We start from the raw sequence: 26,037 nt of genomic DNA on the forward strand, positions 1-26,037 counted from the left end.
TGTATCAATAAAAAACTGCGAGCTAAACAGTGTTTTCTCCAAACTGCAATTAACCGTCATCTGAGGCTCCCTGTCGCACTTCTCGGTGGGTATGAGCCACACAAAATCTAGATGTAGGCGTTTCCTCAACTTTCGCGTAAGGTGCCATACACAGATAACTGCATCTAATGACGCTGTGCACGTCCGTAGGCATGGAAAAGGGCTACGCATGCGCAGCCGTCCTTTTGCACGGCAGGTCGACTCAGCAAATGACAACAACACGCGAGACGTGAGCATTATTTCGCCAACGATATTCTCAGACCAGAGGGAAAGATTCATGGGTTGTTGAAGTGCCACGAAAAGAGGTGCATCGAAGTCCCTTGTCCCCGCTTCAATATATAAATTGGGGGGAACACAGAGGAAAGAGCTCATCCTGAAAAGCAACAGTTCAAGTCATATTGTGTATATACCAATGGATGTGCATCAAAACAAGGATAGAGCGGCAACACTTTTTAATGAAGAAACTCACCATCGCCAGACAAGGAGAGACAAGTCAAAATCGTGTTTTTTTCCGTTTCTTTCCCATGACTTGGCCACGAACGAAGGCTTCCACCATTGCAGAGTACGCATTTGTATAGACACTCATGCATTATGCCACTCTCACCAGCGTTTGACCAGGAAAGACTTCCCGCACTCGACAAAGACAGTTCAGCGCGTACCAAGAGAAATAATTCAGCGTCACATGGGCATTCTTCCTCACCGTGTTATTCGCGTGGTGACATGCTGAATACATTCAATCTGAACGAGGTTCAAAACTGCCCTGTTGTGGGCTTTCTCAAAGACGGTCCACAACCCTCCAGGAGGTACTCGACCGTGTAAGTTCAGTGCGTACGCGAAAAAATGAGGCAGGTCTCTCCGTGAGCCATTTTCTCTGGGTCCTCTGTATCTCTCATTGGATTCAGGGCTTTTACCGATAACCCACAGACCAACCGGGTGATAATGTAAGAGGAATTTGACGGAACGATGGTGGAATAAAGGAGCTGTCTGTTCCCCTTCTGACGTTTTCTTTGTATACTGAGCGTGTGTGCCTGCTGCGCCGATGCCACTCTTCGTCCACAAGCCGTTGAAAACTTCAGCAGAATCAGCAAAACCAGAGACGCGCAATTCATCACACTTCTGTTGTGAACCTGAGGGAGAAACGAAATGCCACAGAAAAGGGCCATCCATTTGTGGAGGCACACTTCAGTCTGGGACGATCATACACGCCCCTGGTGTAAACGCTGCCGAACTGTCCACGCGCGTATATATCTCTTCGAGAAACGCTTCCTAGTTCATTGCAAGGATAGCTATTTAGATACAAATGCATCTGTGGAGTCAAGTGCGTACGTATACATGTACGCAACTGTATCTGTCAGTAGCTGTTAACCTGCCTGTCTTCTGACAACTGTGGCGTAGGTACGGGTCTGCCTAAATAAGCATACGCCGCTCCATTGTCACGAATTATTCCTGTCTCTCGCTATATATATATATATATATCTGGTGGCAAAAATGCAGAGTTGTGCCCACAAAAAAACATTTTCACTTCATCAGGGACGCAATGCATGGCTCAATCTTTTTGGATGCGCCTTGTGCTGTTGGAGCATACGCCTATTACACAATCGGAAAACTGGTGAGAATCTGTCTGTATACGATATTCTGCTGGTGTAGACGACGAGGTCGAATTCGTCCGTCTGGATTGTGTGTGCACCGAGTTGGACAAGTAAACTTTCGACAACAGTTTCACGATGTACCTTCTTCCTCGAGACAAGATAGGCGCCAAGGTCCAGCGACATATCGCAGCCCCTCTAACCAGTTGCCTTCTTCGCCGTTCGCCTCTCCAGAATGCGGTTCATCTGAATTAGTAAGTTCGCTTCCGGGTTTTGTTTTCTCTTTCACCCCGCTCTGAAGAGTCACATTCTCGTTTGAGAAGCCTAGCAGGGTGATACCGTCTGCAGTGCATCGCCACTGGTCGTCTGACTTATACAGATACATAACGCGGCTGTCTATGGATAGCTTGAAAAGGTAATACGTGTGTTCATCATCATATTCGTAGTTCTGGTCATCTGGATGATTGCCGGCATTAGAAGAACCGCGGCTCTCCGCTCCTCCGATCCTTTCTCCCAAAGAGGAAAGGGGGCGTGACCACACACCGTTGCAGCGAGCCCCCAAACCGACGCCTCCTTCGAGAAGAAGGCGAGGACATACACTTCGTTTGGGGAGATCCAGGGACAGAAGCGTACGCCCATCACTACGAAGCCGAAGGTCGCCTTCTTCTGGGGAGATCAAACCTTCTAGAAGCCCGCCACTACGGTTCTGACTTGTTTCGTGTGCTTCATGTGTAAAAGACGACGGTAGAAAGGGCGAAGCAGATATGGCGAGAAGGGGCGCAGGGAAGCCATAGTGGCTATTTCGAGTACTTGTGTAGCTTTCACGAGAGCCGTTACCATTCCTGTTTCGAAACTCCACGCTGCTTTGGCTCTCTCGGTCATCTGTCGGCACACAGCGGACGCGCACACTTTCTTCTTCTTCCCAGAGTCCTTTCCCCGCGTTCCAAATTCTCCAGCCATTGGGAGAAGGAAATTTGCTGGGGGAGAAAGACAGCGCGAGCGCCATGGTGTCATCATCCGGAACGCCGACAACCCAGTAGCCGAGCGGTGTCCAGTGAATCAAGAGCATGTTTTCATTTATAAACCGAGGCCGGCCGTCTGAAGACGGTGGAAAGAGCTCGTGCCAGTAACCATCTAACTCTGGACGCGACCAGCCAGAGAAGAAGAAAGCGGGACATTGATCCCCCTCTCTCTGAATCTGCTGGAGGGGCTTGAGCGGATCTACGCAGCGAAGAGAGGCCGGCAAAGCAGACGCTTGCGGACCGGGTACATTAGACCAGGCGGCTTGAGATGTCAGTAGAGGGATGGAATTTGCTGCAATAAAGAAAACACAGAAACGACAAATACAGAGATCAAACGAGCAACACCAAAGCATGCTATACATATATATATATATATATATATATATATGTATAAACATACATATGCACATTTATATATTTGTATATATAAGTGTATGTCTGCATATGCACACACCTACAGGTATACAGAAATATGCATCTAGATGCGTATATACTGTTTCCTGCGTACAGAGAAATGTTTCTCGTGTGTAGGGTTCCACATGGACACAAATGTTCGAGCATGCTAATGCCCACAGGCGTTCACACCCCTCCATCGGGTAATCCATTCGTATGCCTGACCCTAGGATTTCTAACAGAAATACACACCTGACGCGACGTTTGACTCTACCTGTAGACGCACGTGCTTCAAGATAGTGTTTTCGGTAAGCATATGGGGAGTAGGGCGCAAGAAGCGGGCAATTTGTACACGGAAGAACGTCGCGAAGGTAGAACTAACACTCATCAAGCTTGCCCTTACGCTCGGTCGTTACCTTGAATAAGCCGTTCGGGCGTCATGTCTGGCAGGTATCCGTACTCTTCATCTTTTTCAAACGACCCACATAACCAGTATCCGTCGTCCCAGTAGAGTTGGATGAGCTCTCCGTGGATATCCTTCTGCCAGAACACCGCCCTTTGGCCGCTCATGCCGGTAACAATGTGGCTGATGAAGAGTCCGTTGCACTTTTGTTGTCTCTCTGGGGCGCCGTCCAGGAGAAGGAACTGGCAGTTTTGCGTTGCGTTCTCCGGCAACTCGAACGCGCGTTCACAGCCAGCACCTCGGCGGATTTCCAGGACAGTTCCATCGTAGCAAATGCGGCCTAAGGCCCCCTTCTCTCTCCACCCCAGCGGGCACTTATACGTGCAAGCTTTTCCGTGGGCAAGTTTAGCGTCACTGGGACAATCGCCGAGTGCGTAATCGCCTGTAGGGAGGGCCGCGGGGAGTCGACAGCTTCTGAATTGGTCGCAGGCTCTGCACGTATCTCCTCCACAATCTAGCCCAGTTTCGTCCCCGTCTTGCGCGCCGTTGTCGCAAGAAACCGGCACCGCGGCGACGTACGGATCCGCGTGGAAGGTCGGGACGACAATGGGTGGCGAGCCCGCTTGGAACATTTGCGGAGAGGACTCTTCCACGACTGATTTCTCGAAAACCAGCCACTCACCTTCCGCCTTGTCCGGTGTATCTGCAGAACTCAAAACAAAGGCTCGAATTCTCTCATTCGCTCCAAGCGTCTCCCCAACAGCCCAGAACGCTGGATTAGCGGGGCCAGACGACTCAACGTGAAACAAGTACAGAGGGGACTGGTTCGCGTCCTCGCGCACCTCCTGAGACGCTGCAGAAGATGAGTTGGAGAAAAAGACCATTTGCTTCTTTCGGTAGACCGGCCGGCCTCCTGGTTTTTCGCCCCGACTTTTTCGTTCGTCATCGCGGATAAGCTCGTACTCTCCGTTTATCTCCGCATTCTCGCCGAACCGCCCGAGGATCGAAATGTTTTCTGCCGCTTTCAGCACTTCGCGTTTTGTCGCAGAGGCCCGACTGACTCTCAAAAGATCGGTAGCGAGTGTCTTGGCAGCTAAATTCCTTGCCATTGAAGCGGACTTTCCGTCCGCTGTAAACAGCTTAGCAAGACGCTGTTTCGGAACGAGAGACCTCGGATCGAGGCTCGGAGCGAAAGGCAGACGAACGGAGTAATCAGTTGGCACTCCGAAGGGGATTGAACTTTGAAGAGCGGATCCTGACAGAAGGGTGACACCGGAACTCTCATCTTGTTTCTGAGGGAGAGGTGAAAATGCTGCTGTGGCGGTTCGTGCAGGAACGGAGTGGATCGTGTCGGTTGCTCGCTCTTGTATTTGAGACGGGGAATGCGAAGACTGCGGTTCAATCGGTGTTACACTCTCTGAATAAATGTTGCAAGCAGAAGAAAAAGCAGCAGAGGACGGAGTGGCGCACGCATGGCCTTCAGGCAGTCGAAGGGTCCCACTTTGAGACCCAGAAACTAGTAACAGAGGAACCGAACAAGAGGCTAAAAACAGACAGAACAGACGAACGTGGAAAGAGGAAACATGCGGTCGCATTTGCTCGGTTTTGCTGTCTACAAGTACTTCTTCGGACTCCAGGGAAAACACCGACGCATAGAAACGGCACCTGGCTTGGTTTCTTCCGATTGACATTTTCTCCACTCTACAGTAAGGACAGAGAACAAAGGTCAGAAACACACACGTTCTGATTGCAGCAAAAACAAAGGAGTTATAATTGGGCACTCCCCCGGAGAATACACTAGCGTTTCAACGCAAGAGTTTCATTTTATCGAAGAACATGAGTCAACCAAGGGTCAAAAAAAGCGAATCTGTGTTGAACAGTCACAGAACTGTTCAAGTTGCTGCCCGGTATGATGTAACAGACGATGTGATTTGTGCGACTGAAGTAAACTTCTCCCCTAGAGGATTAACAACACAGGGTACTGTTCCCTGTGAGTCAAAAAAGAGCCGTTTCTAAACGAAAAAATCAAAACAATGGCGACTAAACAATTGGCTGCCGCCTCTCCGTTCTCTCCTTTCTGGGGGCGAATGGGAAACATCAGAATTCGACTAAGGGACAAATCTGTCTTCGCGCGCGTTGCTCCGAATCCAAAACGAACCGCGACCTCATATGAGACTCAGAAACAAGGATCTGGAGGATCGAATTTCATCGGCTTTTTGTAGCTTCGGAAGTCACGCAAAACCTCTCTGGTTGAAGCCCATATTTTATTTACTGAATGCACTGTACGTAGCAGCAAACGCAACACCGTAAGAGGCGTATTTTCCCAGTTCCTCCTGAGGCAGCAACAGTTTACTCGGCCGCACAAAAGACAGTAGAAGAAAGAACAAGAAGAGGGAAAAGCCAATGAGTGGGACCATCGGTAATTTGCATCTTCCGCAGCATCCCAGAGCAGCGCACACCACTGAATACCTTTCTCTTCACCTGCACATGTATATTATACCGTTATGGTTTCGCACAACGAATCCTTCAGTTGATGTGTTGCCATCTGCGTTAAGGTGTACACATGCAAATGTGTCTGTTCCGATGTCCATGAACTTATCTAGTCGTAACATACGCACATCAGCGGCTGCGGCCAAAGGCGTTGCACATCACACATATACTTGTACATTCTTTCCTGTGCCTCTATACGAATTCTCCTGATTGTTTGTTCCAGATGAACTATCAGTTTTTGCAGTTTTGCCTTAACTGTGTAAAGTAGGCAGCGTGACGAGAGGATCTGCGGCAGCGGTCCCGCAACACAGTCAGATACGAGACGGCATCGGCGAGTACATTGCGAAGCGACAATCGGCACACTCTCCTCATTTGACAACGCAAACCCAAGGAATGCTTTTGTTTTCCAAATCGTTCTGTGATTCGTCTGCACGAAACTGTGTATACGCTGACATATAGCCGAATGGAAGTACGCGCATATACGTATATGCGAATACATTTCCTTCATTCTTTCTGCATGCACATTTCAACTTCTGTGGTTTCAAGGCCGGGTGCCCCACCGCAAGAGCGGTGCATTCCTAGAGAAGCAATCCGTAAATCACTGATCTCTTGCAGACACGATGAGTGTCTACGTATGCTACCGCGTCGCTGCCGTTTGGACACGCTGATTTGCTGCGAGCATCCTGCATTTGGTGAGAAAGTGAACGGTGATTCTCCAGGCGAAATGCGAGGTGAAGGGCGAGTGAACAGCATAGAATAGACAAGGGCCTCTTTCTTTTGTCCAGCACCGAAAAACAACCAACATGGACGAAACTACACACGCGATATGGGGCAAAGTCCCCGTGGTTCTTAAGCCGACAAAATGCATTTTCCCGAGAGTCAACAAAGACTCGAGCATAAACCGAGACGTATGTACAGTCAAAGCAAATACGTCCCCCAGGTAACTCCATCAACTACGTACATCTGCAACATTGACGATCTGACATTCAAAGACTGCGTGTAGAGATATACATATTGATGCGTTCGCCCTTGCACACGTGCACATCCTAAGCGCATGCACTGTGCAGACGACAGATATCTTTCACACACAATATAGGCACACATGCATTTTACATTTCTATATAGAATTGGAGATGCCTTGTACATATCCACTTTGTGCAGAGAATCAACGGGTAAGTGTCAATAGCTTGTTTGGAAGCGGACCGGAGCCTGTCAACGGACTCTGACGGCCGCGGTTGAAGAAAAAAGAGGAACAGAAATACTTGAGTGTACACACCGCACTTAGCCGTGACGCGCACCTCGAGAACCCATAAGGCTGCCGCCAAAACGGAGCCTCCACAACGAGGCTGGACAAGCGAGAAAACGAGGAACACCACTCGACACCCCTGTTTCGTCTGTGCACCTCTACATTTTGAGGACCGCGAAACACTACCGACCATTATCTTCATTGTGCTGTCTCGGCGCGAGAAGCACCAAGAAGCAAATCCCTCACACGACCCCCTCATGCCTTTCGCGAGGCATGGGAGACGGCGAGGCTCGACAGATCTTCCGCGCCACGTCTTCTCAACGCCCGCGCAAATAATCCACGCGTGTACATACACCTACATCTCTTTGTATCTCCAAACACCTGGAACACACACGCCTGTCCACACCTTCGTGTAGAGAGCGGTCTGTGCACAGAAACTTTGTGCGACTCCAGACACGATTTGTAACGGGTTCCAGTCTGGCTCACAGACCGGCGAGTTCGCACTCCCTGTTGAATTCGAGGATCGGGTTTCTTTCTTCCGAGAACTCGTCTGTCTCCTCGCCCTCGGCTGCGGTCTGAGCCTCAGCCGCGGCTCCCAGCCCCACTCTCCCGGTATCGGCCTCTCGGCTCTGGGCCTGTTCACCGTCTCGGCGAGACTCCTCGCCGGCGTTTGCGTCCTTCGATTCCACAGGCGACATGCCTCGTACGCCGCACGAGTCGTATCTGTGGAGCTGCTTTCGCCAGTCTTGGTATTCGCGCTGGAACTGGGCCTTGCTGCAGCGCTGCTTCGGGTCGGGTGTCGCGGGGTCGCCTTCTCTGCGCTGGTCCTTGGGAACCGCGCGAATGAAGTTCCGGTAGCCTTCAGTCGCCTTCCCGATCGCGATGTCCTTCATACGGGCACACTCCCTGCGCGCCCACTCTTCTTCGTCGGCCTCGCATCCCGCCTCGACGGCCTTCGCGTTCGGGTGCGGCAGGAAGGATAGCCCCAGGGCCGCGGGGCCCACGGCGGGTGTCCCGGGGACCTGCGAAGCGAGTGTGGGGAGGAACATGGGCGAGACGAAGCCGGGGATCTGGAGGAACGGCGCGGAAATAGAGCCCATGTGCTGCAGCAAGAGATTCGCGCCTGCAGGGTGCCCGCCAGAGCCCCGCGAACCCCCGACAGACCGGCGACCGCCACCGCTCTTTCGCCTGGAGGTGCCAGTCGTCCCGCCAGAGGTCGCTCCCGCGCTTCCCACCACTGCGGAGGCACTGTTGCGGTGGCTGCGAGAAGTTCCTGGGGCCTGGACGCCTGCTTTCTCCGCACCTTTCAGAGACCCGGGGGCGTCGCTCTGCACGTTTTCCGATCCGCCCGCCAGGCCCTTCTGTCTGTCTCGGCCCTGCGCATGCAGCAGGTTGGTGTGTAGCGAGCGCTTCTTCTTCGAGGGTGGCTGATGAGATTGGAAAATACCCACGAGCGCACCTTCGCCAGTCACACTTGCAGCCGGCCCGAGCTTGTCGTCTTCTTCCTCAGCCACACTGTCCCGGCCCAGGGTGGCGGCGCGGCAGCTGCCTCCAGACGCCCGACGGTTCCGCTTCGCCGGTGTCAAGGCGGGGGCTCGAGGGAGGGGGGCGTCTCGGCGCCAGTTCCCGCATGCGTCGGGGTCGTCAGTTGGAAGCCTCTGGTGGCCAGACCCACCCTTCGAGCTCGGGCGACCCCCAGAAGCCCCTGACGGCGTAGGGCGGCCGCGGCTGCTGCGCGCCTTCCCTCCCGCCGTGGATGCGAGGGCAGAGGAGCCTGCAGGCGAGCCATGCTTGTCGCTGTGTCGTCCTGCAGAGCCGGAAGAGGCCAGGCCCGCCGTCGCACAGGAAGCAGAGACGGAACTGCTGCGGCCGTCGCCGTACTCGCTGTGGGAACACGAAGACCCCAGCAGGCCTTTGAAACCCGGAGTCGTCGTCGGAGTGGAGGATCCGCATCCGCCATTCTTTGCGCCTCCGCCGGAGTGTCCATCCCAAAATCTTTCGCACACGCCTTCGTCGCAGTCTCCGCTCTCGAGGCCCGCCGCCGCCGAAGACGGGGACGGAACGACGGCGTCTGCTTCGGCGCCTCCGAGGTTCGCGGCGCTGCGGAAATGAAGGTTCAGGCCTGCACTGCTGTTTTCAAACTCCGCCGCACACGAGGACGGATTGAGGTACGAGTGCTCCGCCGCTTCGTGCTGCAGAAGAAGCGCCGTAGCTGCCGCAGACCCACCTCCAAGGCCATACGAAGAACTTCCTTTTGGGGTGCTGGGAATCGCTGACAGCGACTGAGTGTCGCTGCTTATGTCTGCCCAACGAACACCTCCAAGGAAAGTCATTGTGGTGATACGTGACACAGGGGCAAAGGAGACGAAATATGCGGAAAGCGAAGAAAAGGGACGAGCCTGCACAATCACAAAACACACAGTATTGATGCAGGGAAACACCGTTTCAGATCGTCAATGAGTTGCTTACCTTAACTTGCGGGATCACGGGTGCTACAAAGTATCACACACGAAGTTATGGGGCAATATCTCAAAGTACGGATACCAGACAGATGAAATGTCTGCACCGGCGCGGACGCGATGGGGTATACACACTTCGTTAGGAGTGGTGCGACATCAGTTTCTGATGCTACAAGTCGTCAAATACAGACACGACATTCAGACATTTGTGCTTTCCCGTGCTCGATATGAGTGGCGCGCACTGCGTTTCAAACACGGATGGCGGTATCTACATATGCAACAGACAAGCTGACACTGCGAAACAAGAGGCACTGCCAGCACACACGAAGATCCAGTCGTTTCACGAGCTTAATTCAGACATTCATTATTGTCAGACACCAGCCGGCAGGCCTGCTCGGGGTGAAGGCATGCAGACAGCAAACAGATTTTGCGTGAACGTCTTTCGGACCAAATTAATGCTCAGGGCTGTGTGTACAGTCACCGATGCGCAATCACGCTCAACAGCGCACACAATTGATTTTCTAGGGCAGAATTGACGGGTTGCACACCTGGTGTCCGGGGAAAAAACAGCACTCACAAACTCAACTCGTACCACGCCTTGACATGACAGCCACCACCTGCCTGTGCGCCCACTGTGAAAACGACAACAAAGAAGACTGTTGCACGACACAAAACAACGGATCAATTATTTTTTCAGACAGCTGCCTATTTTGCATTGTTTCAACCTTACCTTTGGAAGCAGATCCACCGACCGGCAGGAGGAATGCCCGGAGGAACTGCGGAAAGACAGCCTCGGTGGAATGTGGCGGAGTGTATGTACAGCTGCTCTGGCGGCAAGAAGACGCCACTGGCATCAGTCACTTCTTCCTTTTTGCAACCTGTGGCGTACCGGCGCCTTTGTCCGGCATAGGAAACGTTCTTTTTGAAAAAGCCACCGCAGCTCAACGGCGCCGGTGCAGACGCGCAGCAACAGCCAGAAGATAGAATGCAGGCAAGCTACAGGGAGACGGTGCCAGTGAAGTCGACGGAACAGAGAGACAACGAAGACATAAAGGATCCGATCAAATAAGGAAATTGCGGTAACATACGGAGAAACGACCCTCGGTTGTCGGTTCAAGACGGGAGGCCTCCCCCTGTGTCCGCGAAGTCGCTCTTCTGCTTAGGGCGACACTACGAAAAAATGCCCACCGCCTGTATTCCAAACAATCAATCACGCTAGTTCATCCGTGCCACGTCGTAGGGCGCTAATGGAGAAAGTAACCGTCTGTGTCGCGATGCGATACACGCGAAACGAAGCGTGACTTTCCTATAAAGAAGCCACAGAAGATCGGAGTCGTGCAGCAGCAACAAAACTAGACAAAAATCGTGAAAAAAACGCCGCGAGAACAGAGATCTGGTACGAGACGGCACCGAAGACAGACCGGTGTTCCGGCCCCCCGGTTTCGCAATAGCACCGAAGGCAGAAGACGCGTGCAGGCGGGTTCAGCGGCGTCTAGGGTCTCTACCGCTTGGAGCGTTCTTTATGTATCTGCCGAGCGAGGAACCACTGCGATTCTCGATTCGTGCAATGGTACAAGACAGCGGACTTCGGTGAGGCCAGAAGCGATGTATCCGGAGCAGGTTGCTACGACGATCGTGGAAGTCAAACGAAAACTCTGCCACGAAAAAGGAAATTGAGGATCACGCGTTCTTCTCTCCCCGTCAGGGAGCGCTGCTGTGTGGTCTACTGTTCGCAAGAAGGCGTGCGACAAGCTTGCACGCGGGCTCGGAGATCTTCCACAAGGAGGAATGTAAACCCCCAACCCGCTAACAAGACGACACACTCGAGTGGAAGTCACGTCACAGGACAAACACCTTCCAGTGTAGACACACTCCTGGTAATCTCATACCACCGAAACAGAAAAAACCCACTGAATTCGTGCGGTAAAGACAGTGTGTTTTTTGCCGGCACTGTCCACCCTCCAGTTTCCCTCCGGTGCCCACATGCATGCTTGGCTACATCTACGCAACGCCGAAGACAGCTCCGCTCTTTAGAATACAACGCAACAAAATGCACCTGGGGTTCTGTTCTAGCGCCAAAAAACTGCACCCGGACCCGGTGCGACCCACTTAAAAATGAGAATTTCAGCGCCGAATACATGGATTTCCAAATCATTCAGGAAAACGGTGCGGGCAGCGAGGGTTGGTTACCAGCACAGCAACCTACCTACACATCCACCGTGGCAGGCGGTGGCACGCACCGCGTCCAAAAGACGTGAAGACAACCACAGGGACGGTCATGTCTCCTTGTGGCAGTTTCTCTGCTACGTCAATTTTCGTATCTCAACGGTGTTGCACACCTCTGTCTCCGTCCCAACGCTCCACTTCCTGCGCTTACACACGCTGCGTGTATCGGTCGGAGGATGCGCGCACACTGGTCACATAAAGGGGAAGTCTCGTACTTAAGAAACGCGATAACGATGAGGGGGGAAACGTGGTAGCTTTTTGGAAATCGCTGCAGAGATTTGAGGTTTCTATACGACGATTCAGTAAGTCGCTGCCTCCGCGGAAACGGCATTTCAGGCGACCGCCAACCACGTCGGGACCACGATACACAGTTTTTGCTGACGAAAACTGTTCCTTTCACATTGCAGATGTTGCTAATGGCAACAGAAACTTGGCATTGGCCCTTCTTGCCACAGGTGGCCGCTTCTTGGACCAACACCACCACAAGACGACGTTTCCATGTTGCTGTCTTGGCGAACTTGGCGTGTTCGGAGAACCGCCCTGTTTACGCCTTTTGGAAATAATGCATTCAGCTGCGAGTTCATGGCTGTAAACAACTGTTGCCTTGGTCAAAAAGTGAGGTAAAAAACTGTTCTCAAGCTTCTAAGTTGCTCTACTATATCCTGACAGGGAGAAGAGCACGGAATGCCTTTCTAGCCCCTAGGTTGTTCCAGGCTGTGTGGCCTTCACTTCTGGTCGGGATAAAGGGACTTCGAACTAAACCATATTTCGCTTTGACTTTCTTCAGAAAAAGCTTACACTCAGGTCACTCTGCTAACACTCGACAACTTACTGGGCTCCACATGCCATCTTGAGTCGCTGTGTGTCGCCGCGAGAGAAGCATTTTTCCAGCGTGGCAAGCGGCTCTCTCGTATTCTGTCCAGTTTCTGCTCTTCGCACCGTCCATTTCCAAGTACGGATGTTTTCCCGCGAAGAACAGCCTTATAATGGGCAGCTGACAGGACGGGAGAGAAGGGGTAACGGAGAAGTGCGAGAGACTGAGAGAGAAGCACGTGCCCTGCATGCGACTGTTCGGAAACCCTCACAGCCGAATTGTGGTTGCTTCTGTTGCGAAGAAAACTGGATGCTCGCACATATTTCGTAGGATTTCCTAGCTTCCCAGAGCTCCTTGTCTGTTTGTTACCCCTCCCGACCTCCCCCACCCACCTAGAACAGCTGATGCATTTCTTCACTTGATTGAAAAGAAGTTTTCCTCGCTATGGGCGTCGTCAAAACGCCTCCAAACGGCTATTCTGTACACTGAGTTTTGCAAGCCAAGCCCGCGGCAGTGTGAGGCACGAAATGCCATGTTGCGGCCATTTGCGGCCTGCGTCTGGGACTGCGTTTTCCATGAAAAAAAATGCACGAACTTGTCGCCAGATGAAGCATTTTAGTTGGGTCTACGTCTATTTCTCAGAACTCGCGGCCAACAACGTCGAAGGCGACGCACGACAGCGTCAGCGCCTCTTACACAGCCTTCGAATGATGCAGAACTATCCCCCACCCACAGGCACCGGACTGGATGCCCTCACAGTGTCCCCCCATTTGTGTTCTCTCCATTCGACCTGACATCGCCCTTTAATCTTCTTCGTCTTCTGAGAGACCCATCACGGTGGCGAGTCTCAGCGCCATTGCCTCCGCCCGCGCCCTCCGCTCTTCCGGCGGGAGGTTTTCACTTTCCAGTCTGACTGCTCTCAGCTGTTGGATGAGCGCATCCAGTGAGTCCAAGTGCGCGACATTTGCAGTATCATCTTTTTTGTCTTTCGAGCTTTCGCCTGAAAGGTTTCGTTCCTTCCCCGTACTCGGGTGCTCCTCTCCCACGATTGCACGAACAGCGGCCTTCTGCCTCCCTGCTGCTGTTGCTTTCCCCCCCCCCCCCGAACTGTCGCTCTCTGACCATTCTTCTGCAAACTGCTTGTTCCCAGAAGCTTTTTTCTCGCGGTCGCCGTTCTCTCTCTCCAGGCCGTCTTCACTGAACTCGCCTGTCTCCTTCCGCGTCTGGCCTTTCTCGGTTTCGGCTCCTTGAGTCTCCGTCGCCCTCTCGTCTCTCTCTGTCGCTTCTTTCAGCTCCGAAAAACGCGCCTGCGGGGGGTGCCCAGGCTCTCCACTTTCGCCTGGCGTTTGCGACCGTGAACTGTCGGTCTGCTTCGCTTCCCTTGCTTGTTTCGGGGGAATCGGAGTCTCTGCGCCGAGGCCCGAGGAACCTGAAGACGACGAAGAGACGGCGGCGCATGCAGATGCAGGCGAAGGAGCCATTCGAAAGGCAGAGAATCCCGAGATTTCCTCTCGCTTTTCTTCTCGCTTTTTCGGAGGTGCGCGCCGCCGCAAGTTCGGCCACAAGTGACAGTGGAGCGCGTCCACGAGGCGAGTCATCGCATCTTGGGAACCCAGCAGGGCAGGGTGAGAGGCCAAATTCGAAGAAGCGCCGGCAGGAGACAGAGCGACACCCGGAGAAGACGCCCCGTTGCACGGGCGAGGCCACGGCAGTGAGACGCGCTCGAAAATACAATTGTTTTCGAAAAACAAGATCTCTGAAGGATCATCTGCATCCGGCGCCCCTGGACCCGACCTCCTGATCCGAGACGCTTGCTCCAAACACTTGCTCCTCGTTTCACTCTCCACCGGACCGTCCACAGACACAAACAGCTTCACAGGTACACGAGAGAGCCACTCGCTGTCTGCAGGTTCTTCTCCGTCTTCCTCGCTGGCTTCCTCGTCTGTCTCCTCGCCCAGAGGCGCATAGAAGTTGGCGCGCGCACTGGCAGAGGCTGCGCGGTCCTCGAGGTCGGCAGGCGGCGCGCGACGCCCTGAAGCAATCCAGAGAACAAGCGTCGTTGCGCGCATCTCACAACTCGAGTCACATTCAGGATCCGCGGAACGATGACTCCCCTGTTGACTCGGTCTGCGTTGTACCACCGTGCGTAAGACTTGCGATGGAAGCGAGCGGCATGGTGAGACGACAGAGGCGTCTCTGCATGAAGCAGTGGCAAGGCACTAAAGCACTCGCGAAAAAACAGACAACAACCAGTTGCACGAGAAGCAGACACGGGCGATCTTGGAGACTTCCTGAAAACCGAGGTGGAGGCTCGTGTGGAGCCTCGCCCCGTCACCGAGATGCACCTCGGGGGCGTTGTTCTCCAAAACTCTCAAGCTCGACTCTCTGGGCAGCATCGAACGATGCTCACGATCTTTGAATCTATTTAGCTCACTGAGAACTCGAGACCAGACCAAGGCGCTTAACAGAAGAGGATACTAGGACGCAGGAGATCGCCGCCGAAGAAAAACGCTTCGCAGAACAAGCAGATGAAAGCCTTCACATGCGCCACAGCACGATGCGCATAAGCACAGACAAGGAAGTGCCTACACCTGTATACAGACTTCTGCTCATAAAAATGAAAGAAAAAAGGCATCCATCCAAAGTGCGTATGTGTGAGGGTGGCAGCTGCGGCCGGTGAACGAACGTTGAGTCTGCCTGCGCAGCTCTGTGTTCTTTTTCTACATCTGTGTATGCATGTGAAGAGAAAGAAATCGATTTCTGTCGAGACTGAAAACCGCATGCGTCTCGAAAAAGTTACCTTTGCTTTTTTCTGCGCCTGAGGGAGTTGTCAAACGGAAGGGAGGCCGCCGGAGGCACGCAGGCAGCGGCAGTTCCTCCTCCATGTCGTCTTCTGCAGGATGTTTTTCCACATGAGACCGCGCGTTCGCCTCTCGGGACTCTGAGGGCTCCCGACGCTTCTTCGCGCGCCTGCCCGCGAGTTCCTCGGCTAGCGGCGCCGCACAGAGAACGAGGAGCGCCTCAGGCGGAGACGCGAGGCCGAAGGACGGCACAAAGAGACCCGGCGAAGTCGCCTGAAGCGACGCAGACGCAGAGAGGCTCGGAGAGAGCGAAGCAGCAGCGACTGCGTCGGAAGAAGAGAGAGAAGAGGGAGACGAAGGCGAGAGCGCGGAAGACGAAGCAGTCGAAGGAGTCTGCAGAACCTGGCGAGAAAAAGGCGCGGCGGCAGGCGATTTACACAGCGTGAGGGAAGTCGCACCCGAAGCGTAGAGTTCCGCGCCGTCGAGAGAAGCGCAGGGAGAAGAAGCAGCCTCGCGGGAGAGATACTGACACACCAGACGAACCGGCGCGTCATAGTACTTTGTCCGGAGTACCACTCCTTGGGGGAGCGCGGAACGCTGCTCCCTCACGGCGCAGCTGCAGGCGGTCGAAGTTCCTCGTCCTTCGATGGGTGTGCCGAGCCTGTGGAGGAGGTCGCGGAGGAAAAGATGCGCCGGCGAACCGGAGGAAATTCCATTCGGGTGCTCCGCAGCCTTCCCTGTGCATGCAGACGCCTCGGTTCTCTCTTCTTCGGGCCGCTGAGCCGCAGCGCTCTCCTGTCCTCGGCTGTCTGCTTGGCTGTCTCCCTTCAGCAACTCCTCAGAGAGCACAAGCAGAAGCAGCACCGGCGCGCCGTGGAGGCCGGCAGAAGCCTCTCCAAGCAGATCTGCTTCGTCTGCCTTCTCGTCACAGCCCCTGGAAGACGAAGAAGAAGACGCCGAGGTTGATGAAGCGGAACAGGGAGAACATGAGGCACACACAGAGGAGGACAGGGGAAGAGAGAGAGAGGAGAGAGGCGCAGAGCGCTGGAGCGCGTTTTCGCCAGAAGGCGAGGAGCGGAGAGGAGACATGTCATGTGCGACCTCTGCTGAGGAAGAGCGATCCATGTTTGCAGAGGGGAGAAAGCTGGAAAAGTTGCAGTCGAAGAGTTCACCTGAGAGAGACACGCGTCCTTTCGAGAAGCCTCTCCGCTGTTAACCGCCCTTGTGTTCGACGGCCCTCTGTCTGCTCTCTACATACGCCACCGTGGGATGAGAAGGACAGTTGCAGGAGGACAAGAAAGACGAGGAGGACGAGACGGAGGAAGACAGAACAGAGCAAGAAGACAAAGCACAAGAAAGATACGGAGAACAAGAAAGGAAACCGGGAGACGGGGGCGGTGAGGAGCACAGCGAAGATCGCGCCCGGCGGTGACTGCACTCGGGTGTCTCCGCAAAGAAAGTTCAGCTGGTGAGTTCTTTTCTCAAAAACTCGAGGAAGACCGTCTGGTCGAACGATTGCAGGCGGAATTTCGCTGAAGAAAAAGAAGTCGAGAGACAAGATACAGGAGAAACGTCTCAGCTGTCGATCGCGAGCGAAGCGGGTGACTGCTATGTCCTGGCACACACCTTTCTCATTCAGCACAGACGACCTCCTTTCTTTCGAACCTCGTCTGCAGGCAGATGAGAGAAAATAAAAGAAAAGTTGAGGAACAAGTCTTGAATTGTGGCTTTTCTGGTCCGCGGGAGATGGTCCTCACCTCAGGACACCCTTGTCTTCGTTTTTCCAGGTCGGGAAACGCGCTCTTTGCGTTTGTCAAGGTCATACGTCGTCTTTGTTTTTTCTGGTGGATGCTGCATCTTTTTCTCTGTGGGTCCTTTCTTCAAATATCGTCGCTTCGGAATCTTCGGAGCTCCTCCGGTTCTTCTTTTCTCCACCGCAGGACTCCCCAAAGCAGGCGCTTGTCGTGATTGGTGTGGCGGGCTTCCGGGAGTTGTCTTGCAAGACCGCCTTTCTTCTCCTCTTCTTTGTTTCTTATCTCGTTTCTTCGCTAATTTTACTCGGTGTTTTTCCCTCTCCTCGATCGCTTTTCCTCTGTCTTGCTCTCCACCTTCTATATCTTTTTTTATTTCCTCTGTCTCGTTTTCTCGCGTCTCCTTTGTCTGCCCTTGCTCTCTCGCCTGTCTCCTCTCCTCCTCCGCCTCTTCTCTCTCTTCTTCTTTTTTACTTTCTCCAGCGCTTCTTCCCCCCTGCTCTTTTCACCGTTTGTTCCACAGTTTCCTCCCTTCTGCACTGCCTTCTCTCTCCGCGCCTTCTTGCTCTCCCCTCGTTTTTTCCTCTCTTCTCCGTCCTCTCTCTGTGTGTCTCCTTTCTTGTCTTGTTTCTTTCAAGATGGGTGAAGTCAGCGACGACTTCATCGTCCTCGGTCCTGCTGAGGACAGCGGAGACTTCCGTCCGTGGAAAACAAGTCTCGAAAGCAGAGATAGTACCTCTTCTTCCTCTTCTGCCTCTTCTGCCTCTTCTGCCTCTTCTGCCTCTTCTTTCTCTTCTTCTGCCTCCCCTCCTTTCTCTTCTTCCTCCTCTATGGGGCGTGAGGCGACGGTCTTGGCGCGCATCTGGCGACGGCGGAGGCAGACCTCTCCCTGCCTTCTTCAGCCAGGAGAAGAAAGCGGAAGTCCGCGGAAAGGAGAAAGAGGTGGAACGCAGGGCGAGGCAGGGCGAGGAGACAGGCAAGACGAGAGGACAGAGGAGACGACTGACGAACAGTGGGAGATGAAAGGGAGCGAACACAGACTGTTGCTTCTTCGAGGAAAGCTGAAAGGGCCTTCTCTGGACGGCCTTGCGCCGAGTCGCGAGCTCCACTTGAAGGTAAGAAAAAGGAAATTTTCGTTATTTCTGCACTGTCTCCAGTTTCAGCTTCTCGCCTCCATGCGCTCCGCTTTGCTCTCTCCCTCTGCGTCGGTCTCCTCCTCCCCGCCATGTCGGAAGGCCTGCCTTTCGGCGCGCCAGCTGTCGCTTCTCCGCTTCTGTGCATGCGTTCCAGGACTTTTGGACAGACGAACAATGCTCACATTTCCTCGCCTTCTTGCCTCCCAACAGCGTCATGCTCTGCAACCAGGACTTCAAGCTTCAACTCCTCTGCGCCTCCGCTGCCGCTACAAATAAAGTCCTCGCTCTCACGCGACCTCCTCCATCGCGTCCGTCTTCTTCGCTGTGCGCGGACACCGAGGATGTTTGTAGCGCTGTTGAGCTTCTTCCTGACAGGGAGAGTGAGACAGCGGAGGAGAGGCGAGAGAGACTGTGCGAAGAGCCAAAGAGGGGAAGAGAGGGTGAGGAAGGAGAAAACGGCGCCGTCGGAGAGAGAAGGAAGAAGCTGCAACAACTCTCTCCACTGTTCGACCAAGACGCTGAGGACAGACAAGCCTTCCCGAGTAGGTTGCACCTTCTTCGTTCGAACCGTCGTGGACCGGATCCGTCGATTTCTGTTACTTTCTGAATGTTCTTCCCTCTTTTTTGCCTCTGCACCATTCCACGGCGCTTACCGTGCTTCTCTTTGTCTTTGCTTCTCTTCACAGAAGTGAAACAGTCGCGACCCAGTTCAACAACTTCTCCAGTTCTCGCCTCTACCTCTTCTTCCTCTACCTCTTCATCTTCCTCTTCTTCTCTCCAGTCGGTTTCTGCGACTTCCTGCTGTCGCGTTTCTTCTTCGACGCCCTCTTCTCGCTGCGCCTCGATGCTTGCCGAGAGAGACTCGAGCAGCGGCGCAGCCTGGAACACACAAGAGGAGCCTCGCGCCTTGCATGCAGGTTCGTCGCCTCAAGGAGGAAGACGCGACAGGCGAACTGAAGTTCGTCCAGACCGACAGGAAGGCGAACGAGACAGCGCAGTTGTGGTCGTCGACAGCGGGGATGAATCCGTTCCTCGACCATGCAACGGTGACGAAATGGTGCTCCCGAGCAGCAGATGCTCCTCTCCTCTCTCGTCTGTCTCTCCTTCCTCTTCCTCCTCTTCCTCCTCTTCGTCCTTTTCATCTTCCTCTTCATCTTCCTCTTCATCGTCCTCTTCATCGTCGTCTCTTTCTTCTTCTTTCTCTGGTGCTTCTCCGTCCTCGGTGTCTTCGCTTCTCGCGGCCTCTGCCTCTGGGGTCCAGCGCCGTCTGTCAGCTTCTTCTTCTTCGCCGACTCGTAGGCCTCTGTCGCCGTCTGTCTCTCAGCGTTGCAGCAGTTCTTTTCTGCGTTCGCGGCGCGTCCTGTCTCCGCATTTCTCTCTCGATGGAGGCTCCAGGAGCCGCGGGGGTCTGAAGAATCTGGGGAACACCTGCTACATGAACGCAGTGATTCGTCTCCTCGTTGCCGCGCATGATCACACACTCTCGCTCTTCTTCTTTGCCAAGGTGAGGAAGAGCCTCGAAGCTGCCTTTTCTCGGCGAGTCCAGCGACGCCAAGAGGCTCCCCAGATCTCCCAGGAAGCCGAACCTCGTTTCGTCGCCTGCACCGTGGCTCGAACGGTTCCAGTGAAGTAGAAGATTCGCAAATCTTTCGTCGCGCGACCCGCGAAGGGAGACCATGGCCCTCCAAACGCCGAAAAAAGGCGCACATTGCAGGTGGTGCCACCGCCCAGCATATACATATCGATATCTAGATATCTATAGATCTACACAAGATAGGTATACGCATGCGCGCCTGTATCTTCATTTAAGCTTTCTTCTCTACCTCCACCTGTCTGCTTCTGCTTCTCAAACAACTCTGTCCCGCCATGCTTCTCTTTTTAACGTGACGCGTTCGCGCAGATTCACTGAGAGGCTCCGATCTTCTTGTGTCCGAGTCGGCCCTCATCTGCCCTCATCTGCCCTCATCTGCCCTTATCTGCCCTTATCTGCTGCATTGGCTCTGTACACATCTGCATTTCTAGGTACAAGTTAGCGTTTTCGTCTCTCTCTTTGCGTCGCTCTCCACGGTGCCCTGTCGTCTCGACAAACGCACATCGAAGTGAAGAAGAAAAGAGCTGTTTCCTGGAGGGCCGCGGTGACTCGACGTCACCACGCTCGCGTAGAGTCGCCGTCGCGCCTTCTCGACTCTCCATGCTGTCGCCTTTTCTGCTCTTTGCAGTTTTTCGGCCGCCCCCGAAGCGCGGAGGACCCAGCTGCGTCGCCGCCAGCCTGCGCGTCGTCTGAGGATCTCACGCTGGCGTCGAAATTCTTTTCGCGCGGGCCGAGTCTGTTTCCTCGCCGGCCTCTGTTCAACGCGTACCTCACCGTGGCGTTTCGCCTGCTGTTGGGAGACTCGGGTGCAGCAGTTAATCCAGGCTACCTGAAGAAATGCGTCGACGCGTCTCTCCCGCTCTTCGTAGGAAACCAGCAGCAGGTGATCAACGCAGCGCCACCCAGTCTTGAAAAAACAGGAAGGAGAATAGGTCCACGACTCGCAAAGGAGAGGATGTGCAGATGTAAAGAAGATGAAAGGAGAGTCGACAGAGAAGTCGCAAAGAAGAGGACAAGCGTCACGTACGAAACTCGAGAGAGAGAGAGTCTGGCTGCTCCAATCGTTGCGTCGGTCGGAGGAAGCGGGGCGTCATTTTTTCTCTCTATTCACATGTCTCTCTCTCTCTGTCTCTGTCGTTTCCAACTTTCTGTCGGTCGGACTGTCTCTGGTGAAAACTCGGAGTGGTTTTCTCCGCGCTTCTTCTTGGTGTTTTGTTTCTCCGCCTAAGAGCGACGCGTATTTGCTTGTTTGCCTCAGAGGGAGAAGAGTTACGTTTACGTACTCTTCTCTTGCTAAGGAAAGAAGTCAGTCTCTGTTAATTCCGCTCTCGGCTGCTTCTCATCTTTGCCTTGTGACACGAGTAGCCTGTCGGTCGTTGCTGTCTTGTACGAAAAAGGGATGGTTTCTCTGCGGAACTTGCGGTTTTCAGGACGCCCACGAATTTCTGTGCATGCTGCTGGAGGCGCTAGACACGGAAATCGGGTCTTACCTCTCGGAGAAGCGAGAGGAACTTTTCCGGATCTTCGGGAAGGACCGCGAGCCTCTGTCTCTGTCGTCTCTCCCCTCGACTTCTGCTCTTTCGCGCTCTGCTCTGCCTTCGAAGAAAGTCGATGGGAGAGCACAGGGTGAGGAGATTGACAAGGCGGTTTGCTTGGAGACGGACAGATCGAGGCGAGACCAGACCCAAGCGCCAGAGGAGGCCGAGGCCGAGAAAGAAAACGAAGGAAACGGGAACGCCCCTGCGCGGGAGCGAGGCGACGGCTGTGGAGGCTACGCGGCGCCACGCATGCAGGCGACCGAGCAATTTCCTTCGCAGCACCCAGGCGCAGAGTCTCGCGAACCAGCGCAGGATCGAGCGTCAAGAGAACCGAGTTCACTGTTCACGGAGAGAGCAAGAGATGAGGACGGGACCAGGAGAGACGAAAGACCGAGAGAAGAAGGTATGCCCAGTCCGGTCGCGCATCTGATGAGAGAGACGCTGCCCAAGACGCCTTTCGCGGAATACTTCGAGATGACATTGAAACAAATTATTCGATGCACATCATGCATGCACAGGTGAGAATCTCATATGTGAGCAAAGCAGGCGCCGCAGGCAGGGCGTTTGTCTTCATCTTTTTTTTGCAGTGCCACTAACATTTGGGGCTTCCCTCTCTCGTCAAGTCTTCTTGGCGCCTTCCTTTCTTCGTTGCTCCCGTGTCGGCTGGTCTTCGTTTTCTATTTTTTTTCTCGTTTTCCAGTCTTTCTCTTTGCGCTTCTCTATTTCGATACCTTCTCTGCCTGCCTTCCGTGTGTTCCTCTCTCTGGCTTCTCGCTCCTTCTGTTTTCCTCGCCGCCTCGTTTCCCTCCTCGTTTGCTTCTCCCCGCTTTTCTCTTCCTCGCCGTTTGTCCGTGGAGCAGAGAGGCGCGCGCGTCTCTGCCAGGGCAGTTGCTGTGGAGTTCTCACCTGCTTTTCGCGGGGAGACAGAGGGCCTTCGAAGGAGAACACTCAGACTCGAGTCACGCGTCGAGTCGCTGGAGTTCTCCGGCGCGCGCAAGTCGGTTTTCTTCTTGAGCGTTTTCTTTGCCGCTCTCCACGCCTTCTGTGGGTCGACTTCGTTGCTCTTCCAAATCCGTTCTCCGCATGCGACGTCGTGTGCGTTCTCCGCAGGCGCGTTCGCTTCGAGACGCCGCGTTGTCTTTCTCTCGACATCACGCCTCCGCCGTCGCGGAGCTGTTTCGAAGGCGTCGAGAGACCAGGAGAACCGGGCTCCTCTGGTGCCTCGCCAGGCAATTCTTTTTCTTCTTCTTCTTTTTCTTCTTCTTTTCTTGCTCGTCTTTCTGCCTCGCCGCCCAGTCCTTCGGCTTCCTTCGATCCCTCGACTGCTTCGCGCGCGTCTGGACTGTCTTCTGTGGGTCGTCTGTTGATGCTGCCGCATCCTTCTTTGGGGGATTTGCTGCGCGCGTTCTTTTCTTCCGCGACGGTCGAGTACCGCTGCGAAGAGCCAGGCTGTGGCGGACAGGCAGTTGAGAAGATTTACCGCGTTGTGGCGCCTCCGCGACTCCTGCTGCTCCACTTGAAGCGCTTCATGACTCGGTCGCAACTTCGAGAGTACACGGGCAGACTCCGCGGCGAGCTCCGCGCGCGGGAGACCGACCATGGTTGCAGATTGGAGGCGGAGGAAGGAACTCGGAGAGAGGAAGACCAGACGCGGCGGACAGCTGCATTCGACCGACAGGACTGGCGCCTCGCCAAGGTCGAACTGAAAGTGCATGTGCCTCTGCGGCTCACGTTGCGAAACTTTCTCGCGGACGCTCGGACGCGGGTGAGGAAGGCGCGAGCAGCGAACGAGCGAGACGCTGCGAAGCAGTCCAGAGATCCCGAAGAAGCCGACAGAGACACACGGGAAACAACAGAGAAGCAGACAGCCAGCGCTCGTCTACCTCAAGAGAGAGAAGAAGAGCGAGGAGAAGAGAGAGAAGAAGAGAACGAGAGAGGCGAGCGAAGGGAGGAGACCGTGCGTCAGCGAAAGGGAGATGGAGGGGAAGCGAAGGCAGGAGCCAAGAAAAGGAAGCACAATTGGGAGGGGAAAACAGAATCTTCTGACCGAACAATTTATCGTCTCAAGGCTTTCATCACTCACCGCGGAAACTCCCCAGACATCGGCCATTACGTCTGCTATTCGCGAGTAAGGGAGTTTGTCACATTTCTTCTCCACGAGGCGGTCTTCTTTCCGGACTCGCATGCATGCTTCTTTTCTTCATCTGCATGCGTATGTATAAACCGGTGTATGCGCACACAAAAAATAATATGTACGTATATCCATAGGGAAGTATATGTGCATATGCATACATATACATACACATACATACATATACGTACATATACATACATATACATACATATACATATGTGGACGCATCTGCGAGGAATGAAGTTATCTTGCCGATACCGTGGAACGCAGTACAGACCGGAGGGATACGGCAACAGACGCTGCGTGACTTCTGCTCGCTGCGCTATCTACCGACACAGAAATTTGTCCATCGATACGTTGCGCAAATACATCTGCATGCATAATTCCATATACATATACACATATACACATATATATACATATATATATATATATATGCATATGTGCATATGTGTGTATATGCCTAGAGGTATTTAGAGGGGCGTTGAGAGCTGTTGTCGCGGTCAAGCTCCTGCTGCATCATTTTGTCTGCAAGTTTTCTTCTTCAAGACAGAGGCAGGATCAACCAGACGTTTGCGTCCTTCTGTCCTCCTGTGTTTCTTTCAACCTCCGGGGCCTCACGCGTTCCCCCCTCTGCATGCATGCACCTGTACAGAGAGAGGCAGAACGTAGTTCCTGCTGTCCACATCTGTTTCTGAACCTGGTTTTTCGTTTGCATCGGTAGGGAAACAGGTCCACGGCTCGACAGCGGCACCTGCTGCTTCGTGTATGTCTGAGTCTGCGAGAAGAAACAGATCTACAGATGCGGCGCTGGAGGAGTCCATCGCCGCCTCTCTGTCTCTCTGTCTCTCTGTCTCTCGACACAGAAACGACATCTGGAGACAGACGGATGCATGCGTTTAAGTCTTGGTTTTTGCGTTGTGTTTTCCAGGACTGGAGTGCTGGGGAGAAAGGATGCTGGACTTGCTGGAACGACTCCGAATCGACGAAGGTGAGACTGTGCGAAAAAGCGTCGACCTTTGACTGAATTCGGCATCTGAGAAAGCAGCTGTGGACGGAACTTCTTCGGTCAGGAGAACTCCCGCGCATTTCTCGCGAAAAATCTCCTTAGGTCGGCGACGAAGAAGCAGAGAAGTCGGACCATCCCTCGGAAGAGAACAAAGAGAAAAGGCCCTCGAAAAAGACGCTTGTAGCTATCCAGGTCGATGCGCAGATTCCCCTGAAACAGAAGACAGATAACCATGCACATATGTGCACATACCTGTATCTCCGTATATGTATGCACCTATGTATATATATATATATATAGATTTATATAGATTTATATAGATATATAGATGTAGCTATAAGCGTGCAGATGCACGTGTACAGATATCTGTGTAAAAAACATTTGTAGAGACAAAGATGCTTTCAGGAGAGTCAGGAAAGGGCAGAGACGAAGCTGGAGGCTGCTGACCGTGGCAATAGGGGATCATTGTAGAGGAGGAAGCAACGAGATGTCAGATGCTCAGAGTTGATTTTCCTGTCATCTATCCGTCCATCAATCTTCCTGCCCGTCGATGTGTATGCTTGTGTAGGTATTTCTCTATCTGAATCGCCCGCTTTATCTCTCCACCTCCGTCGCTCTCCGTCTATCTACCGTTCGATATCTCTGTCTCTCTCTATATAAATGTTTACAAGTCTTCTTGCATCTGGTCTCTACCACCTGTGTCTCTGCATCTCCGTACAAATGTTTCTCTCTCTACCGCTCTGTACGTATCTTGCTTTCCGTTTCTTTCTACCTCTTCAGCTTGGCCCAGGTCTTCCTGCAGAGGTTCATACAGAAGGCTATCTTCTGCTGTATGAACGCGAGTCTTCTCCCGAGAGTTCGCACATTGCGTGGAAGAAGGAAGTCGAAACACTGCGCAGATACGAGAGAAAACTGTAGCACTGTGGTTCGTCTTTCCTCGCGCTCCCAACAGATGCGGAGTCTTCTCTCCTCTCCGCTCTCGTACCTGTCGGCAGGCCACCGAGTTTTTCCCCATTCTCGCCCATACAGACATCTCTCTCTCTCTCGATATATATATATATATATATATATGCACTTATATACATGTAAATATATATATATATATATATATACATATGTATACATATGCATATGCAAGTATGTATGTGTGAGATATTCTACATGCAGTGCCTCTGGATCCTTTGTGGGTACCGAGATCTCTGGGTACGAGATGTATCGTTTCTTTTCAAATGCTGATGGAGCAACTGACGAGGTGGAAAATGTCTGTCAACACTGTGTTCCAGTGCATTTTCACACACATATACATAGATATAAATACATGTATATATACATATATATATATATTTATATAAATTTATATGTATATATGTATATATGCATGCTTGCATGCAGCTTTCTC

The 26,037-nt window shown here is 53.3% G+C and overlaps 4 protein-coding genes across 4 annotated transcripts; 1 reads left to right on the forward strand and 3 right to left on the reverse strand.

Annotated features, from left to right (window-relative positions):
• Positions 1 to 278: 278 nt before the first annotated feature.
• Positions 279 to 5,395, reverse strand: TGME49_309030 (hypothetical protein). Its single transcript, XM_018782556.1, has 3 exons — positions 3,457 to 5,395; positions 1,770 to 2,939; positions 279 to 1,166 (listed from the first exon to the last, which is right to left on the reverse strand). Exons 1-3 carry the CDS (start codon positions 5,132 to 5,134, stop codon positions 736 to 738), a joined length of 3,279 nt encoding a protein of 1,092 aa, XP_018635637.1. The 5' UTR covers positions 5,135 to 5,395; the 3' UTR covers positions 279 to 735.
• Positions 5,290 to 11,406, reverse strand: TGME49_309040 (hypothetical protein). Its single transcript, XM_018782557.1, has 2 exons — positions 10,369 to 11,406; positions 5,290 to 9,578 (listed from the first exon to the last, which is right to left on the reverse strand). The coding sequence occupies exon 2, from the start codon at positions 9,510 to 9,512 to the stop codon at positions 7,662 to 7,664; it is 1,851 nt and encodes a 616-aa protein (XP_018635636.1). The 5' UTR covers positions 9,513 to 9,578; positions 10,369 to 11,406; the 3' UTR covers positions 5,290 to 7,661.
• A 1,859-nt stretch (positions 11,407 to 13,265) lies between these two features.
• On the reverse strand, positions 13,266 to 17,345 carry TGME49_309050 (hypothetical protein). Its single transcript, XM_018782558.1, has 3 exons — positions 17,237 to 17,345; positions 15,479 to 17,011; positions 13,266 to 14,710 (listed from the first exon to the last, which is right to left on the reverse strand). Exons 2-3 carry the CDS (start codon positions 16,602 to 16,604, stop codon positions 13,482 to 13,484), a joined length of 2,355 nt encoding a protein of 784 aa, XP_018635635.1. The 5' UTR covers positions 16,605 to 17,011; positions 17,237 to 17,345; the 3' UTR covers positions 13,266 to 13,481.
• A 49-nt stretch (positions 17,346 to 17,394) lies between these two features.
• Positions 17,395 to 25,685, forward strand: TGME49_309060 (ubiquitin carboxyl-terminal hydrolase). Its single transcript, XM_018782559.1, has 8 exons — positions 17,395 to 18,345; positions 18,521 to 18,908; positions 19,053 to 19,870; positions 20,586 to 20,840; positions 21,388 to 22,013; positions 22,606 to 23,623; positions 24,561 to 24,620; positions 25,419 to 25,685. Exons 1-8 carry the CDS (start codon positions 17,869 to 17,871, stop codon positions 25,554 to 25,556), a joined length of 3,780 nt encoding a protein of 1,259 aa, XP_018635634.1. The 5' UTR covers positions 17,395 to 17,868; the 3' UTR covers positions 25,557 to 25,685.
• The last annotated feature ends 352 nt before the right edge of the window (positions 25,686 to 26,037 follow it).

The sequence above is a fragment of the Toxoplasma gondii genome, chromosome XI (genome assembly GCF_000006565.2).
Source record: "Toxoplasma gondii ME49 chromosome XI, whole genome shotgun sequence".
NCBI lineage: Eukaryota > Apicomplexa > Conoidasida > Eucoccidiorida > Sarcocystidae > Toxoplasma > Toxoplasma gondii.

Excerpts from the sequence above, each read along its gene's own strand:
- TGME49_309030 (XM_018782556.1), bottom strand. The coding sequence starts at position 5,134 with ATGTCAATCGGAAGAAACCAAGCCAGGTGCCGTTTCTATGCGTCGGTG. Across the intron at positions 2,940-3,456 it reads GCCCGAACGGCTTATTCAAG|CAAATTCCATCCCTCTACTG; the intron begins GTAACGACCGAG and ends TCTTTATTGCAG. Across the intron at positions 1,167-1,769 it reads ATCTTGTCTCGAGGAAGAAG|GTTCACAACAGAAGTGTGAT; the intron begins GTACATCGTGAA and ends TTTCTCCCTCAG.
- TGME49_309060 (XM_018782559.1), top strand. The coding sequence starts at position 17,869 with ATGGGTGAAGTCAGCGACGACTTCATCGTCCTCGGTCCTGCTGAGGAC. Across the intron at positions 19,871-20,585 it reads CGCTCTTCTTCTTTGCCAAG|TTTTTCGGCCGCCCCCGAAG; the intron begins GTGAGGAAGAGC and ends TGCTCTTTGCAG. Across the intron at positions 22,014-22,605 it reads TGCACATCATGCATGCACAG|GCGCGTTCGCTTCGAGACGC; the intron begins GTGAGAATCTCA and ends CGTTCTCCGCAG.
- TGME49_309050 (XM_018782558.1), bottom strand. The coding sequence starts at position 16,604 with ATGGATCGCTCTTCCTCAGCAGAGGTCGCACATGACATGTCTCCTCTC. Across the intron at positions 14,711-15,478 it reads AGGCGCAGAAAAAAGCAAAG|GGCGTCGCGCGCCGCCTGCC; the intron begins GTAACTTTTTCG and ends GGATTGCTTCAG.
- TGME49_309040 (XM_018782557.1), bottom strand. The coding sequence starts at position 9,512 with ATGACTTTCCTTGGAGGTGTTCGTTGGGCAGACATAAGCAGCGACACT.